A 17415-nucleotide genomic window follows, 5' to 3' on the forward strand; every position below is an offset into this window, starting at 1 on the left:
TCTAGACCTGGAGGGCTTGAATATCCCAGGCGGGCAGCGCTGCTCCCGTCGTTATGAGAAACAGAAGAAAAGAAAATCCTTGTGGTATTTCTCTTGGAACAACATGAAAATGAGGAAGCACGTACATTCAGTATCAAAATGTACTACTGGCATGAGATGCTGGGATAAGTGGTACAAAAATACATTAAACATAAAATGAAATCTTAACCCAAAGAAAAATACAGTATGATGTTACAGCTAAGAACGCCATGTTTACCTAGGGAGAAACGTGAAGTCCAGCCAAACAATTACGGGAATTTGGTTTTGCTGGACGCGATCCCCAGCGCCATCTCAGAGACCGTTTCACTGCGGCTACAAACATGAATCAGCCTGAATGTTCAGCGGCCCGCAGGCCAGAGCCCACCGGGGTTATGCCGTGCACTGAAATGCCGTGTGTTTTGGACTGTATTAGCAAGTTAGGCAGATGCTTCTGGGCTGAGATGAAGTGAACTCTGAACAAATCATGGCCTGTGTGATGGTGCAATGGATTGTGAAGTCAGACATGCCTTCAAGCTGTTTGACTGCAAACCACTGAGAACTTGACTTTCTATAATGCTGCCGGGGGATGTGCTCGGTCAGCCACAACTTAGCGCGGTGTTTCCTAAGGTGACAGGAGGCGTGGCTGTGTGGTTGGTGGAATCCAAGAAAGGGCCCTGGAGGAAGGAGCCGAGGCTGTTCTAACTGTCACAATGAGCAAAGCGGTGTTAAAAGAGACCTAGAGAGAGTCCTGGGGAAAGCAGGAGACAAAGAGCAACAGATTCTAAGGGACAGTGTCAGGACTGCAGAACAGGATGGAGAAGAGGGGGATGTGACAGGCAGAAAAACTGCGAAAAAGTGGAAGCAGGACTCAGCAGCCTGGGACCATTGAGGGTATCATCAAATATAACTACAGATAATACAAGAGTGGCCATAGGACAGGCATGGAGAGAACTAATGTTCTCAATGAGCATTTTGAGTTGTTAAAAGAAAAGATTAAACTGTGTCAAGTTCAACCTGATAACAATGTTAGAGACCAGCTAGTTTTAAAAGATGTTTACACCGAGCACTCCACACCACACAGTGTGCACTTCGGCCGCACGTGCACGGAAACTGGGCCAATACAGAGAAGATCAGCATAACTCCACACAAGGGTGGCATGCAAACCTGTGAAACGTTCGTATTTCTTAAAAGATTAGTGTTCAGAGAGAGTTTAAAAAAAAAAGTGAACAGCTGAGTTGAATTTGCGGAGGTGTCTTGTGATTAGCTTAAACAATTAAAAGCAACTGCATGAGTGTAGAATAGATAACCAAATAGCAGCAGGGGCCACGATAATCTGCAAGTTCCATATGTGATATCAATGCTCAAAAAATAAAAAATTAGTGGGCTCAGAAGCCTAACTGCAGGAGTGTTCTGCTCAGGCCAGGAACGGCCTGGACAAACTGTGTTGTTGCACGCTCTCCGACAGTCCTGCTGCAGAAACACCTGCGGAGCTCTGCTGCGGAACCAGAGATCCCATGGCCAGCTGGGGGTAATCAGAACCCAGCTCTCTTGCCTTCTACTCAACTTTAAATTCACCAATGACACTGTCAAAACTGTCTAACATTTCCTAAGAACTTGAGGACGAAGAAGTCCAGGTGGGTGATTCCTATCCCTCGTGTATCTGTCACCATGGCCACAGTGTGGCCTCAGGCTGACTCCCACCCCCAGCTGAGTGAAGTATCTCCCTGGAGTGTGTGTGTGGACCCTGTGACATATGAGTCACTGCTCCTGGACAGATGGCCAAGCCGCGTCCCATGCCCAGAAACAGAGTGAAATGCGTCACCTTTGGATTGGGGTGCCGGCCGATGACAAGGCGAACGGGTCCTGGGGGGCACTTGCTCAAGATGGCGTGGACTTTGCTTAAAGCGGCATGGCGGACGTTGACAGAGTTCACTTCGAGGATTTGATCTCCGCGGCTGGGGAGGCAACATAATCAACGCTGTGCTAACGAGTTAGCTGTTTACAAGGCTTCCTTCGGGGAGAGCTTTGTAACAAGGGATCTTTTCTGCACACTTTCAAGAAGCAAATGACATCCTTTTTATCTTGGCATGCGTGTAAAAGAGCAACACATTCGTAGAAACACATTAGATGTGAGACTGGCAAAGGCCGTCATGTGTATCTGCCCACACTTTCAGAAGCAGTCAAGTTCAATAAAATGGACAAGAAGGACAACAACGCAGGCTGCCATTTCTTGAGCCCACAGTGCGTGCCAGGCACTCTGTGGAGCGATTCACACAATGATGCCTGAAGAGGTATTATCATTCCCATCATGGAGAGAAGGCTACAGGCTCTCACAGATGTCATCCAGATGTCACACTCTGGTGAACTCAGGTCTGTCTACCTCTTGATCATCACGTGATAGCCCTTCGACCATCAGACCACCATCGGTTTCTTTTTTCCTATCATCTTGAAATGATTATTGTAATATAATTTAAGGAGGAAATATCTGAAGCTCAAAGGTTACCCAAGAATTTGTAAAAACGTTTCAAATTTGAACAAATGAGAAATTGAGGACAAGATGCCCATTTTTGACTGGAAATTACAGGGAGAGAGCTCAGTCCGAGAGAACAAAGCCCCTTTATATGGGGCTTGAAGAATGTTCATTTGGCAGGCTGCAGACACATGGAACCATTCAAGGGAGAAACATCATCTTGGGATGTCATTAAAGGATTTTTTTCCTTGGGTTCTCAAAGTATATTTTCTTTAATGTACTTTGGATGATTTGCTAGATTTTTTTTTTGGTATGGAAATTCACTCTGATGATTAACTAAAAACATAATCCAATCTATTAACAGGGCCCCAAGATGGCAACCTCAAGGAATGTCATTTTGACAATTCCTCCAAAGCTCAAGGACTTAGAAGCTTATGGAGGAGAAAGGTGATACTGTTTGCACAGCATGCTTTGTGTAATACGTGTGCATTCCCGTGAAGTTTGGGTGGGCACGGACCCATCGCCGCCGCCGGACGACAGAACACCTAGGCATGTCTTGTGTAAACAGAATACCTGCCCGACGGCCCGGCTAGCTGCACTGAGAAATCGGACACGCAGTGACTGCTGACGGTAGGCATCCAGACCTCGCCGTCCCCACCCAGAAAGGAATGAAACCACAGAAAAGGTTCAAGGGATTATACTTAATAAAAAAGGCCTCTCGTTCAAGGGCCTGATTTGAGGACTCTCCAATCATGTGTGTCCAGGGATCCTGAGCCACTGTGAGCCGTTCCCAGCATCTCAGGTCAATTTTACGTAACTGGACATGAAGAAAACACTCAGGCAATCCTAGTTACCTGTGCAGAGCTGTATCTGGTCATTTCTGAAACTGAACTTCTGGGTCCAAATAGAATAAAATAGGTAAAGCCAGGATCCAGAGTTCTCAGATTCAACCGAATTTCATTTAGATTCTCGCGTCATCTTTAGAGAGGCTATTAATTATAACCTTGGCTATATTTGTGCAAATGATAGAAAGACCGAGAATCCCACAAAGGCATGTAACCGGTCAGGCACCTTACACGTGCATGTGTTCGGATACTCCCGAACGTGCCAGAACCTGCCCGGTCAGGTGTACAACAAACCTCAGGTTGCTCTCCATCTTGGCCACGGAGCCAGGGGCGAGGCTGTGGATGTAGATGCCTGGGGGGCTGTTCTCCAGAGCCAGGCAGCAGGCACCGATGCCTAATCCGACTCTGGGCTCTGCGAGGGCAGCGTTCCGAGAAAACAAACACCACCGAGAAAGAGCGTGAGCGATTTGTAACTGCATTAGTGTACATTCAGACCAATAGCCACTTGGTTTTTGACTGGACTCGGAAGGTCAGTCCTGCTTTTCTTCGTGCACCCTGCCATGTTCCATTGACGGGACGGGTCCACGGCAGAACCACGGCTAACTCTGGACCGTGACCTAGTCAATGGTCTACTCTGTTTAGTCTGAAGAGCCCCTCAAATCTGCTTTTTGGAAATAGGCAGAGTTGCAGCAATAATATATTTTATTCTGAATACACAATGTTAGGTTTTGTTTTACCTCTCGCTTTAGTGCCTAATCTCTTGATTTTTAAATTGTGCCTCATATCTCCACAGTAGGAGGGCAGGGAAAGACAACAAAGATGAAAAGCAGTTAAGATTTGGTGATCACTCATGACTCAGTTACTGGTATTAACTGTATTTTTTAACTATAATCTTTTGCTCTTTAAAATTTTCTATGAAGCTGGTTACACTGGTGAGTGGTTTCTTTAAACACGAGTCTCGAACACATAGTGATTCATCAGGGGAGCCTGTGGGCTACTGGTAACTTCCGCCCCCTTCCGTCAAATGACTAAAATCTCCAATTTGGACCCACTGTCCATTTAGAGAATACCCTATGTTGTTGGCAGCAAAGTGTTCCAAAGGAACAGGTCACAGAAAAAAAAACAGGGGAAGTTAACCTAAGAACAAAGCACGCGTCATTTGAGAGCGTGCAGCGAGAGGGAGGAGGCATCACCTTTGTTGAGCGTCACTTCCATGACGATTCTGTCCTTGGGCCCCGGGGCCTTCCGACCCAGGGAGGAGGGGCTGCTTTCATCGGAGCCCACTGCTGAGGAGGTTCCCCCGCTGGCGTTGAAGTTTGGGGAGCTGGATCTGCTCATGTGTGTGGGTGTGGAGCAGGGCGTGAGGCTTGGACTCAGTAACTTTGTGCGTACCGTTAACACAAATAATCCACTCCGGATTTGCTGAGAAAGCAAAAAGAAAGTAGGGCTAAAACATTCACACTTATCCCTATGTCTAAGGGTGGGAAAAAACCCAAAAACCAGAAAAACAAAACCCAAACCAGAAGGAAATGAAGAAAAACATAAGACGATAAAGATCAATGAGAATGTCTTTACCTTGAAGGTATGGATGGCTTCTTGAAACGTCAAGCCCTTTATTGGTATTCCATTTACATCTAGGATTTCATCCCCTAGTGAGCAAACAGGAGAATTACATTAACGTCAAGCTTTAATTTACGGGAATTGAGCCGCTCAGTAGGTACGAGAATAGGACACCACGCGGTCCCTGATTTACAGCTCTATAAAACGAGTTTTATTGTTCCAATCCACTCTCCTTAGTGGAGCTCCCAGGAATGTCACAGAGAGGGACAACTAATGACAATGCATACTCTTTGGCAGTCAGCTGTATTTCCATCTTTAATTAAAGCAACAATGGGAAGCATCATGGTCTTATTCTTTAGCCATTGCCAAGTTTAATAACAGATGTCCTGCGTTTAGAGATCAAACTGCAAAAAACGGAGTCCCGAGTCTTTCCTTATGGTCTTTGTTTAAAAATTCAACCCACGGGCAATGGAGCATAAACACACACAACATGCGAGAAGCCACTCGTGCCTTCGCAGAGAGATGAGCTCCGTGAGCCCAGGGAGGCATCACGGGGCAGGGAAACTGGTGTCCATGCTAGAGACAAAAACACTTGCGCGGTATCATTTAGGAATGCCAGCCCCACCTCTAGAGACAGTCGAGATGCCCGGTCTTACTGGAGCTGTTCCAGGTTCTCGGTCACTGAGCTGGCAAGTTATACGCTTCCATGTAAGAAATCACTGTAGGCTCATGTCAGCGTGCACACACACCCCCCTCTCTTCCCTGCCCCCTCCCTATCCGGACTCATCCTCAACCCCGAGAAGGTACGGTTGGGTCGTTTTTCAAGTTGCTGATAGTGTCCACTGGGAATAGGAAAGAACGTGGACATCCTGTTGACTTACCAGAGTTTGTTTCTAGTTTGTACTCTTCTAACACGGCCTGTTTTTTAAAATAACAGTCCATCAAACGCACTACCGAGGAGCCCCGGAGAGAAGGACAGATGGAAGGGGGCCTCGCTGCCCTGTAACGGAGTGCACGGCAGAAGAGGGCTCCCACCCGCTCGAGGGCAGGGCCCACCCCAGGAGCGCACTGTGCCTGTGGTGCACGGAATTCTGTGCCGGGGTTTAAGGACGGAGCAGCTCCCCGTGCCTTTGTTCTGTGCCTTCTCTTCCGCGCAGTTACAGAAGTTGTAAAAGACGTGACAGATTCTGTTTAAGAACCACCTGGTGTAACTGATCACTCAGCTTGGTGAGGTTTGGGGTTTCTTTCCACATGGGAAAAGGATGGAAGCATTCAAAGGATTGCTTATGCTCTAAAGGAAATCTTTATGCAAGATTCTAAAAAGACAGACCATTCAATAGGTTGACAATCTGTTTTAAGGACTTGTCTCTATTGTAAATGGACACGGATGAAAAAAAGTGTTAGGAAGCATCGAGTGCTGTTGGCCTTCCCCAATATTGATCCCCCTCCGTCCTGCTCCACGGCACCCATGGTGCGGGGTGAACTCCAACCACGCGGACACGAGGGGCGTCCGTCATGAACACGCTCTGCTGTGAGAAGTGTACCTTGTTCTGTCCGCAGACACAAGCACCGCCTGGGAGCCACCCCTCCCTCTGACGGAGAAAAATACACGTTCTGCCGTCAACATGTGAAGCCTGCTCACGAATCAGCATTAGCAGACAGGCCTCCCTGGCCATTGAGCCTGGAAAAGGGGGCTCCCAGCCACCCCATCGGCGACAAAACACACCAAACCGGCTGAACTGAGCAGCAGCTCTGCTCTGGGCCGACTGCAGTGAAGACTCACAGCGTCTCTGGCAGCTGGCAACACCGTGACTGAGTCAGTTCACGAAGGGAGCATGTTATGAAAAGGAAAACATCTGAATTCATGAGTAAGCTCTGGGGATCTGCACGGCGGCTACAGTGAACAGCGCTATTTATATTCTTGAAAACTGTTGATAGAGTGGATCTTAAGTGTCCTCACCACACACACACACACACACACACAACAAATGATGCGAGGTGAGGGAGGAGTGGACTAACCTAATCGTAGTAATCATTTCACAATCCATAAGTGTATCCAATCATCCCATTGTACACCTTAAACTTACACCATGCTATCTACCAATCACATCACCATAACGCAGGGGTGGGGTGAGGGTGCGGGCACTTGTTCCGGGTGTTGATGCACGGCAGAATGGTAGGTGCTGTGGAGAGTGTAAAAGGAGTTCACGTACCTGGCCCCGAGGCAAGGACGGACCACGAATTCTCAGGAATGTTCCAGGCAAGGAACCCGATTAAGGAGCGAGGGAGGGAGGCAGGCACTGAAAGGCCCAAGTGAAAGGCAGCGAGCCATTTTTCGCAGGTTGGCCCATTTAATCCTCACCACCGCTCCTCAAGGTTGTCATCAGTGCCCACATTTACAGCAGAGGGAAGGGAAGCCCAGGTCACACTGTCCAAGGTCGGGACGTCGTCAGTGCTGGGTTCAGCCCAGGTGTGCTCACCTCCCGGGCTCTCAGCCTCGACTGCTGCACCTCTGCGCCACCCCCTGCACAGGGCCCTGGTTCCCGTGGAGTCCCGGCTCGCCCCCGCCGCCGAGGACCTACCTTCCTTAAGTCTCCCGTCCTCCGCAGCCGATCCATTCGGGAAAATGGTCTTGACGAAAATCCCCATCTGTCCTCGAATGCAGTCTCGACCGCCAGCGATGCTGAAGCCCAGGCCCTGCACCCAAGCAGACGGAGGGTCACCGGGCGCACCTCTTCCCATGCCGGCATGTCGCCGAGGGCGTCCCTCCCGGCACAGCACTGAACTGCGGCGTCTGCCCCCGTCATGCTTGTGGTCAGGCTAACTAGCTGTCTGTTCAAGCTTGCGTTCCCTTCTTCCCCCCTCACTGCCCTGCTGCGCCCCCCACCCCTACCCTGCCCCGCAACAACTACTTGCATGGTGCTGGCCATGCATCACATGAAAGGGAGAACATTTTAGGTGTTTCGGTTGAAGCATATAAAATTGTCAATATTTGACAACCTTCGCTCTCCAAAAATGGCAATTTCACAAGGATCAACCGAACAGCTCACGAGAGTCCTTTCATGCTCTTCAGGTGCCGTATTTGTTTTATTCTTTTGTTTCGGTCTTTCCATCCTGTGTAACAGCTAATGAATATTCTGAGACTGGTATAAGGATCCAGCTACATGTGTTCTTCTCTGTGTGATAATACCAGAATCATGAGACTCATCCAAAAGGTTAACTGGGAGTGTTCCCTGAAGCCGCGGGGTCCACTTTTCTCTCACTTCCGGTACAAGCTGGGGCACTCAGCTCACATGTGATCCTGTCCTAGCAGCCAGGAGCTGGTGACCCCTTAAATCCTAAGGACAGGTGGGTGTGACCGTGACACTCAGAGGCCCCCAGGAAAGGGCGCCCCAGATCCACTCAAATACACACAAAGGCCACACATCGTCAATTCCTCTTTAAACGTTTTACAAAAGTTTTACTTTTTATTTTATATTAAAACAACACTAAAAAGCAACCACTGAAAGAAATGTATGTGAACCTTCAGGGTGGGGGGTGCAGAAGAGCAGGCAGAGGGGGCTCACCTTGCCCTTCTCCTTGTACAGCCCGATGATGGAGATGACCGACGGCCGGATGAGCCTCCAGGGCGACTCCACCTGCGTGGTGCTCAGGGAGCGGGTGGACTTCTTCACGATGTGGTAGTCCTGCAAGTCAGCAGATGGCAAGGTCAGCCAGGGTCTCGCGTATGCTTCCGGGGCCTCCGCCGTGAAAGCAGACTCAGACTTCGAGAGCCTCAATCGTCTTTTGGATTAGACCACCATTTCTCCCTGGCCCAGCGGCTTAAAGAACATTTATCATAAATAACTCGGGAGGAATAGCACTTTCTGCAATAAATTGCCACGTCTTCCTCTTCCACAGAAAGAACAGCTCAGAGGCCAGAGATGTCTGGTATTTCTTTCCTCAACTGCTCTCCATGGTCCCGCTTGCTGCTCTCTGGAATGGAGTGAGCAGTCAGGAGTCAGGGGTCAGGGGTCAGGGGTCAGAAACCAAGACATCTGAGAGATGGTGGGTGACCGCCCTGGGGCCAGGGTCTCCCTCGGGAGTCACCCTCTGCCCCCACCCCAAGTTTCCAGTTGTGGGTGGAAAGCATTTGCTGTTCTAACTTTAATTCACTCGCTCAAAGACTTAAGCCCTAGTTTCTTGTAAAACCCAAGCTGCAAATGCAGATACAATTGTTATTCTGTACGAAACATCCCAAGGAGAAACTGCAGCAGCTCCTGTTCTAATTCCTGGCTCTCGGAAGATAAAATATTTCCCCTTAAGCCACACCTTCCCTGCCTGGCACACAGCAGTGCGAATCTGGATCTCCTTTTTCTGTTCGTCACTCCAATATATACACTTGTAAGCAGGGCCCACTATTTAAAATGTAAGAGATTACATGACTCTACTGCTAAAGCACTCCTACAGTCTAGCTCTGTGCTATTCTTCTTAGAATAAATTTCCTAAATGCTAGATTTTCCAGCATTCGCAAAAAAATCACTTCATATTTAGTCCTATTTTCCCATATTTTCATATGAGAAAAGAGACATCAGAAATAGTTTTTATGCTTAATGGGTGTGTTCTACTTTCAAAGGTAGAAATGAGATGTCGGCTAATGATATTTTTGTTTTCCTGGTAGCTTAGCACAATTATATTTTGCAGTTTCACAAAACACCTGCCAGCTATGTGGGTCTCCCAGGCCCTGATTCAATAAAAAAATAAAGAAGATGCTGGCTCGGCAGAGTCACGGCCCTTTCACCGAAACCCCCAAGGAAAGGGCCAGACGGAGCCCACGGGTTCGTGGTCCCGGGACAGAGAGGCTCCATGTCGACTTGAAAGGGAACTTTCTCAGCCCACCCTTCTCCAGCATCACTTCACCCTGTCTCCCCTCGGGGACCCGCAGGCCTGTCTGCTTCACTGTTCTCTCATAGCTTCAGGGGTTCCATGGAACGTTCTAGACCTGGGCTGTCCCAGATGGCAGCCACTAGCCATCTTGTGGCTGCCTACAGTTAAGTTACAATTGAAAGCACAGTCCTCAGTCTCACTCGCCACTTTTCAAGAGACACATGCGGCTGCCATGTTGGGCAGTACAGATACAAGGCATTTCTGTCGCTGCAGAAAGTTTTAATGGAGAGCTCTATTCTATTCTCTTTTATGTATATGTTTATCCTCATCCAAGGACATTGATGAGATGGCTATTGATTTTAGAGAGAGGGGAAGGGAGGGAGGGAGAGGGGGACAGAAACATCGATGTGAGAGAGAAACCCTGATTGGCTGCCTCCTGCACGCGCCCTGCCCAGGGATTGCACCTGCAACCCAGGCAGGTGCCCCGACCGGGACTCAAACCTGTGACCTTTCAGTTACAAGGTGATGCCCAACCCACTGAGTCACACTGGCCAGTATGCATAGCTCTATTCTAGATAATACTTTTTAGTGGACGAAGAGAGAACAAGAAAGAAAGAAAGAATCCTGGAAGAAAAAGAAAAGGGCAGAAAATAAGGAGAAGACAAAACAAAGGACAATTTAATGAGGAAAAAAAAGTCTTTCCTGTAAAATATTTACTAGCCTGTGCTCTCTAGGTTCCCGGAAGCCTGGTTGGAAATAGGTATTTACAGGCTACAGATACGGCCGGGTCCCCTCAGCAGGTCGCCCCCTCACTGCTGGACATCCTGGGCCGCAAGGGCAGCCGAGCCCCTCCTGTCCTGCACTGACCACCGCAGCCCGACAGCGTGGCTCTCCTCGCTTTCTGATCTCCTCTCGCGCTTGGTCCACCTGCATCCTTCTTTGCAGGTCGCAGACTGGTCTGCAGTCTGGAGGCACTTTCACCAGGTCTCAAGCGCGTGTTTTTGCTCTGTTTTCTCTTGATGCCCCCATCAGGCAACTCAAGTTGCCTCTGGGTGGGTCGGACACCACACAGCCTGACTAGCAATGGCCTCGGAACTGCGGGCGCTTCCCATGTGAAGCTTCCCTCACTGTGATTCTGGCGTGGCCCTCTGAGCAAATACCCCACCTTGCTGAGATTCCATTGTCCTATCTGTAAAATGGTGACCCCATATTTAAAGTAAGGGCCTGACCCCGGTGTGCTAACCTGGTCCTTTTGAGCTCTATGATCTCTGTGTCTCCAAGCATTTTCGGGTGTCATTACAGCCTCCCCCTCTTCTCCTCCACCTCTGCTTCATCACAGGCCTGGGGCAAGGAGCCAGGGGTTGCTCTTAGTCCTCTGGCTAATGGGCCAGGACTCAGAGAATCCTCAAGTTCCCCAGAGACCGAGCCTGCCTCCAGGGGTGGTTAGGAGACATTCACTCCATTTCCACTGGGTTGAGCATGATGTAATTGAAGAGGTATCCCCATTCGGGGTTATGGAGCTCCGAACACTTACGGTGACAGGCCCTGGAATAGCAACATCACCTCCCACGTCACCCCTCTGGGCAGCCCCCGCTGACCCTGGCTGCGGGAGTCGTTCCTGTGTCACATGCCACACACACTCCCTTCCTTCTCTCACACAACCCAACATCCACCCACCCGGTTGTCAGGCTGACACCCGACGTGCCTGCTAGACCAGTCATGGTGATTCACCCCAGACCGAGGTGCCAAAGGATGCTAGAGGAGGGATCGAGGCATCAAGATCTGACAGGGGATTCTTCTTCTCTATTATTCTCAGATACTGGGCCGACTTCCTTCTTGCCTCCCGGGACAGACCTTACTTACTCTTGGTATGCCAGCTCTAGTCCCAAGTGCTCCTGGCCCACACAGATGGGCAGCTGTTCAGCACACAGAAGCTCTCACTGGTCTTTGGAAGAACTACGGGAAGCCTGGAGACCCCCAGGGGGAAGCGTGCTCTTTCATCCCCGACTGTTCAGCGGTGACTGTACGAGAAAGCAAGTGGCTCCACGGCGCTGCCTACCTGTGCTGTGCTCGAAGATTCCAGCAGCTGAGGGAGAGAGTGCTTCCGGCCATCTCGGGACACCTCCAGCATCCTGATCCGGGGGTCCCCATTTTGCACCATCAGCTCGTTATATTCTTCAACGGACTCTAGGCGGTGTACACCCCCTTGAAAATACAGGGGAAACGATGTGGCTTGATTGGGACGAAAAAAAAAGCTTAAGGGCATACATAGGCATAACCTGCTGTATTTATACCCATATTCATGGTTTTCAGAATGTCCGGTGTCAGAATCTTTCAAAGCACTGAACTCACCATGTTCAACCATGATGCTCTGCATAAGATCAGCACGTGCTGAAGCAGTAATACCAGATTATGAAGAAAGTGCCAGTTTTTGAGGGACAGATAAGGCAATGTATATATGAGGGGGACTCCCCCCCAACAACAGAATTATCTTCTGGAGGGCGGGCCCCTTGTAGTACAGGCTTCCCTCCACTATGTGAGTGTTCTAGGAGCCCAGCTGTAGCAGTGTACCAGCTGTTGTTGTTGTGAGAGGCTGCATTTGGCTTCAGTGAATTTTTTAAAAAGACTCTTTCAATGCATTTGCCCATTTCATGATGGGTGACTTAGGAGCACACCTGCCCACACAGTGCTGAGTGCTCAGCAGTTTTTGGCCAAAAACAGTATGACCCCCATACCCCACCCTCCCCAGTCACCTGATCTCACCCCAAGCAACTCTTTTTGGTTTCCCCAGATGAAAAAAGTCGGTTTGCCGATGTGGAAGACGTGAAACAAAAAATGGCAGAAGCACTAAAAGGCATGAAAATTGACGAGTTCAAAACTGCTTTGAGCAGTGGAAAAAAGTCTCACTAGGTGTACTGCATCAAAAGGAGAGTACTTTGAAGGTGACTGAAGTTTAAACATGTAAGAATACACAATTTTTAATAAATAAATTCCATGTTCCAGCCCTGGCTGGGGTAGCTCAGTGGATTGAGCGCGGGCTGCGAACCAAAGGGTTGCAGGTTTGATTTCCAGTTGGGGCACATGCCTGGGTTGCAGGCCAGGTCCACAGTGGGGGCCACGCCAAGAGGCAACCACACATTGATGTTTCTCTCTCTTCCTCCCTCCCTTCCCCTCTCTAAAAATAAATAGATAAAATCTTAAAAAAAGAGGTAGCTCTAGTTTAAAATAAATAAATAAATAAATTAATTAATTAATCAATCCCATGTTCCTTTGGGTCCCCCCTCGTATTTCACCCAAGGCAGATGTAGCCGTGGCTGACAGGGCAATAAGCAACAGTGAGGATGCTCTCGGGAGGCTGTTTTCTGGTGATGGAGGAACGTCACTCTGCAGTCGGTACAGCACCGTTGCTGGGGCAGATGGGCTTTGTTTCAAGTGCAATGACTTTTAAAATAAACTTAAAATGCACAGAAATGTGCACAAATAATCAGTGTACAGTGTCACGAAATTTCCAAGCGGAGGTACCAATAACTGACACCCAAACGAAGAAACAGAACCTTGCCGGACCCTGAGAGCCCGTTTTGCACGCCTCACCACCTCTCACCCACGGGTAACCGTTATCCCAGTCTCCAACGTCACAGGTTACTTTTGCCTCTTTTCAGCCTTTACGTAAAGGAGCACGTGCAATGTGTACTTATTGTGTGTGTCTGGCTCCTCGTTCTTTTTTAAACATTTAAAAATATATGTTTATTGATTTTGGAGAGAGAGGAAGGGAGAGGGAAAGAGAGAAACGTTGACTGGCTGCCTCCCATACATACCCCGACCAGGAATCAAACCCACAATCTAGGTATGTGCCTTGACTGGGAATTGAACCCCCAACCCTTTGGTGTATGGGATGACATTCCAATCGAGCCACACGGGCCAGGGCTGGCTCCTCATTCTTAGCATATGTTTGTGAAACTCCACCAGGTTGTTGCATGCCAACAGATTGTTCATCCCATCTCTTTGTACTATTTTATTGTATAAACACACCACTTCTGTGTACTGTTTCATGGAATAAACATCCATTCTTTTGCTGACGGACATCTGGTTTATTTCCAGTTTTAGGTCTAGAACAAGCGTCAGAAAGTTTTCCTTTTTGTAAAGGGGAGATAGTCAATGTTTTAGGCTTTATGGGTCACAAATGGTCTTGGTCACATATTCTTTACAAAAATTTTTTACAACCCCCTAAACTGGAGAGAGCATTTCTAGCTCACGGGTCATACAAATACAGCCATTGGCAGCAGTCTGCTGACCCTGACCTAGAGGATGCTGTTGCTGAGCCTCCTCGTGCACGTCACATCTGCTGGATGTAGCTCTGGGAGTGCAGCTGCTGGGCTACAGGTGCACACGCACCGTTACCGATGTCACATCACCCGTGTGCGTGAGTTCCAGTTCCTCCACGTCGGCATCACACTTGGGGGTGTCTGTCTTTTTAACTTTAGCCATCTGCTGGCTATAAAGCGGCATTTCATCATGGTTTTCATTTACTTTCACTGATGACTAATCGTGACTGAGTTTCTTCTGAAATATTCATTGGCTGCTTTTCTTTTTGGGGGGGAGTGCTATTTTTAAATATTTTTATTTTTGTCACACTTTTTTATCGTTGTTCAAGCACAGTTGTCTCCGTTTTCTCTTCACCGCTCCCCCCACCCTGTTTTTCTTTTGTAAAGTGCCTGTTCAAGTCTTGCTCGTTCTTTTGCTGGGTGTATTCTCTCTTGTTGTTGGTTTACAGAATTTTGTTAATATACTTTGGATGTCTGCCTAGATCGTGGGCTCTGTGTTGTGTGAATGTCCTCCGCATGTCTATGTGGGGTGACGGTCCAGTCCAGCCACTTTACTCTCTCGATGTTTTTTTTAAGCAAAAATTCATATTTTTAACATAGTAAAATATATAGATTTCCCCCCCTTTTTACTTAGTACTTTTCAGTCCCGTTTAAGAAATTTTATAGTAATGATTTTTTTTAAAGATGCCCTCCTTTATATTATATGCTATTTAAAAACAAGATAATTTAAAGGACCTTAATCTTAAGTGATATCTTAATTACACTGAATGTAATAACTATAATCACACTGCATTGTTTACATCACATACTGTATCAGCCATTCTCAATCTTTTTCATCTCATGGCACATGTGAGCTAATTACTAACATTCTGCAGCACACCCCAAAATGTATTTTTTCCTGATCTGACAAAAAATAGGTACAATTTTTGATTCCTTCACACCGGATGGCTATTGTTGTGTTGGCTGCTGTCATTTTTAAATGTGACAAGCGAAGAGAGGGCAGTGCCCCTGACCAATGTTTTAAAAATTCTTGTGCACTGGTTGAAAACTGCTGTACTATACACATATGTACATACGTGTATATGTATGTGTGTGAACACGGCTTTATGCACGTATAGATTCATTGGACTATCAAGCTCTCCTGGACCGTGTAATGTCTTATTTGATGACTTCAAACTTCATGTGCCTAAAAGTTTTTCAAGGGATAAAACAAGGTGAGTCTGGACTCTTTTACAAATAATGAGGAACTTCCAGTAGTGACGGAAAGTTAGAGGAGGGCTGACAGCTATTTTAGAATGGAGATCACCAAAGGCCTGGTTTTTCAAAAGCTGAATATTAACTTTGTGACACGGGTTTTCAAACACCTGAAATTCCTTTGCAGTCAAAGAAAATCTTCCATTTAAAAAGATCATAAGCCTAAGGCATTAACATGGATCAGTCAAAAACACAAAAATTAAAAGGGAACCTGCCGGCACAAAAGGAGGCACGAAGGATGAAACCTCCAGTTAAAATTTCAGAAAAAAAAAAGTTCCGTGAAATCGCTTTAGTCATTTTTTTGGAGCCAGACGGGGCAAAAATCATAGTGGGAATGGCTGGAACCTCTTTACAGAAGAACCTCCTTAATAATTCATGACGAGCTTAATCTATCCTGGCATGCTTACTCATCTGAAAAAGACTGATTAGAAGAAAATTCCTTTGCAGCTGACCGGGAAGCACTGGCCACCAACGGCAGGGAAACCACGTACGGTAGCGTCTGTCGATCATACGCTGACACGAGAATACCAGGGTGATGCACTTGAAGAAAATACTAAATAAATATCCAAGTTTGCAGGACAGACAAATGAGGAGCTCATCGCATGATCATCTTCTGTAGTCAAATGTCTGTAGAGGGAGCATATTTCACAGCGCTGACTGCAGACCCCATTCCTTAAGCCTCTTGAAGAGGGCCTCCAAATTGCTTTTCCAGTCTTATCTCCCGCTACCCGGCTACACGAATCCATTGCGCTAGCCTGCTGATTCTCAAAGGCAAGGATTTGTCCAAAACTGCGGAACACATAAATATCACCCGGCAGTTCGCCCGACTCTGCCGGCCCGTCACCTCCCACCCAAGGGCCTCCTTTCCCCTAATCGCTCGGAAGAGCTCTGCTGGAGCCAGTCGCTGCGACTGTAGAGCTGCTGGGTCTTGCAGATAGACGAGGGGGAAAACCGGTTGCCCCCGGAATGCCTCCCCCGGGCACCACAGCCCAGAGAGACTCCAAGTCCCTGGAGCTCTGAGCTGCCTTTTCTTGGCCTTCGAGCTCTTGAGACTCGTCCCCATACCCAGTGAAGCACCTTCCCCTCCTGAGAGGGAAAGAGGAGAACAAGGACAAGGACAGTGATGATGTGACATTAATGACAACAACGGTGAGAACAGTGGCAGCTACCGCATGGTGAGGGCCTAGCGCCACCACACTTTGGAGTGGCCTTACCCTGTACGTTTTTTTTAAACTTCTTGTTTGTTTGTTTTTTTCCAATCCCCACCCAAGGACATTTTTTCATTGGCTTCAGAGAGGGGGGAAGGGAGAGAAACATCCATGGGACAGAAGCACCAACTGGTTGCCTCCCACACACACCTGGACTGGGGACTGACCACACCCAGACCAGGAAGCAAACCTGCAACTCTGCCAGCACCGGCACTGGCACCGGCACCTCCCACCCAAGTGTCTCCCTTCTCCTATTCGCTCCGACAGCTCTGCTGGATCCAATCGCTGTGACTGTAGAAGGGCATGTGTCCCAACCAGGATCAAGCCTGCAACCTTTTGATGATAGGATGATGCTCCGCCCCACGGAGCCACGCCGGCCAGGGCGTCCAACTCCATCTGCTGACGAGGCCTGGCACTTAGAAGGCGCGCACACTGATGGGCAGGATGAAGGAAGAAACAGAGAGCCAGAGAAGTGGAGTCACTTGTCCCAGGTCACACGGAGCCGGGCAGTGCTTCCCCCACACTTCCTCGGTGTGGCCCTGGATGTCTGGGAAGGACGCAGGAAGGGAGGGGGCATCCATACACGGCAAACAGCAGCCAGCCCTAGGCTTATTACTCAGCTGGATGTGCTGCTCATTCTAAAGTAACAGAATGAACAGAGTTAGGGAGTCGTGGGTCTGAAGGTCCTCAGCCCGACGTCCCCTCCCCACATCTGTATCTAGGAAGCCCCAGGCTGGGGAACAGGATTCCTTTCCAGATCCGCAGGAGGGAAAGGGGTGGGCGAGAAGAACTCTGTGTGGGAGGCAGATCTTTTTGTGGCACTGAATGTGTGACCGCTGGGATTCCCTTAACTTCGCGGGTCTCGTCCGTAA

At 48.4% G+C, this 17415-nt stretch overlaps 1 protein-coding gene and 1 non-coding gene across 2 annotated transcripts in view; one reads left to right on the forward strand and one right to left on the reverse strand.

The window, feature by feature from the left end:
- PDZD2 (PDZ domain containing 2) overlaps window positions 1-17415 on the reverse strand; it is a 213241-nt gene that overhangs the window by 26753 nt on the left and 169073 nt on the right. Inside the window, 7 exon segments of the mRNA XM_028531856.2 lie at window positions 1841-1973; window positions 3628-3745; window positions 4527-4755; window positions 4909-4982; window positions 7476-7590; window positions 8460-8579; window positions 11819-11964. Of these exon segments, the coding sequence (XP_028387657.1) occupies window positions 1841-1973; window positions 3628-3745; window positions 4527-4755; window positions 4909-4982; window positions 7476-7590; window positions 8460-8579; window positions 11819-11964 (935 nt within the window).
- LOC114514096 lies at window positions 1101-1204 on the forward strand. Its single transcript, XR_003685909.1, has one exon. It is a non-coding gene; the product is annotated as a U6 spliceosomal RNA (small nuclear RNA).

The sequence above is a fragment of the Phyllostomus discolor genome, chromosome 3 (assembly GCF_004126475.2).
Source record: "Phyllostomus discolor isolate MPI-MPIP mPhyDis1 chromosome 3, mPhyDis1.pri.v3, whole genome shotgun sequence".
In the NCBI taxonomy this organism is placed as follows: domain Eukaryota; kingdom Metazoa; phylum Chordata; class Mammalia; order Chiroptera; family Phyllostomidae; genus Phyllostomus; species Phyllostomus discolor.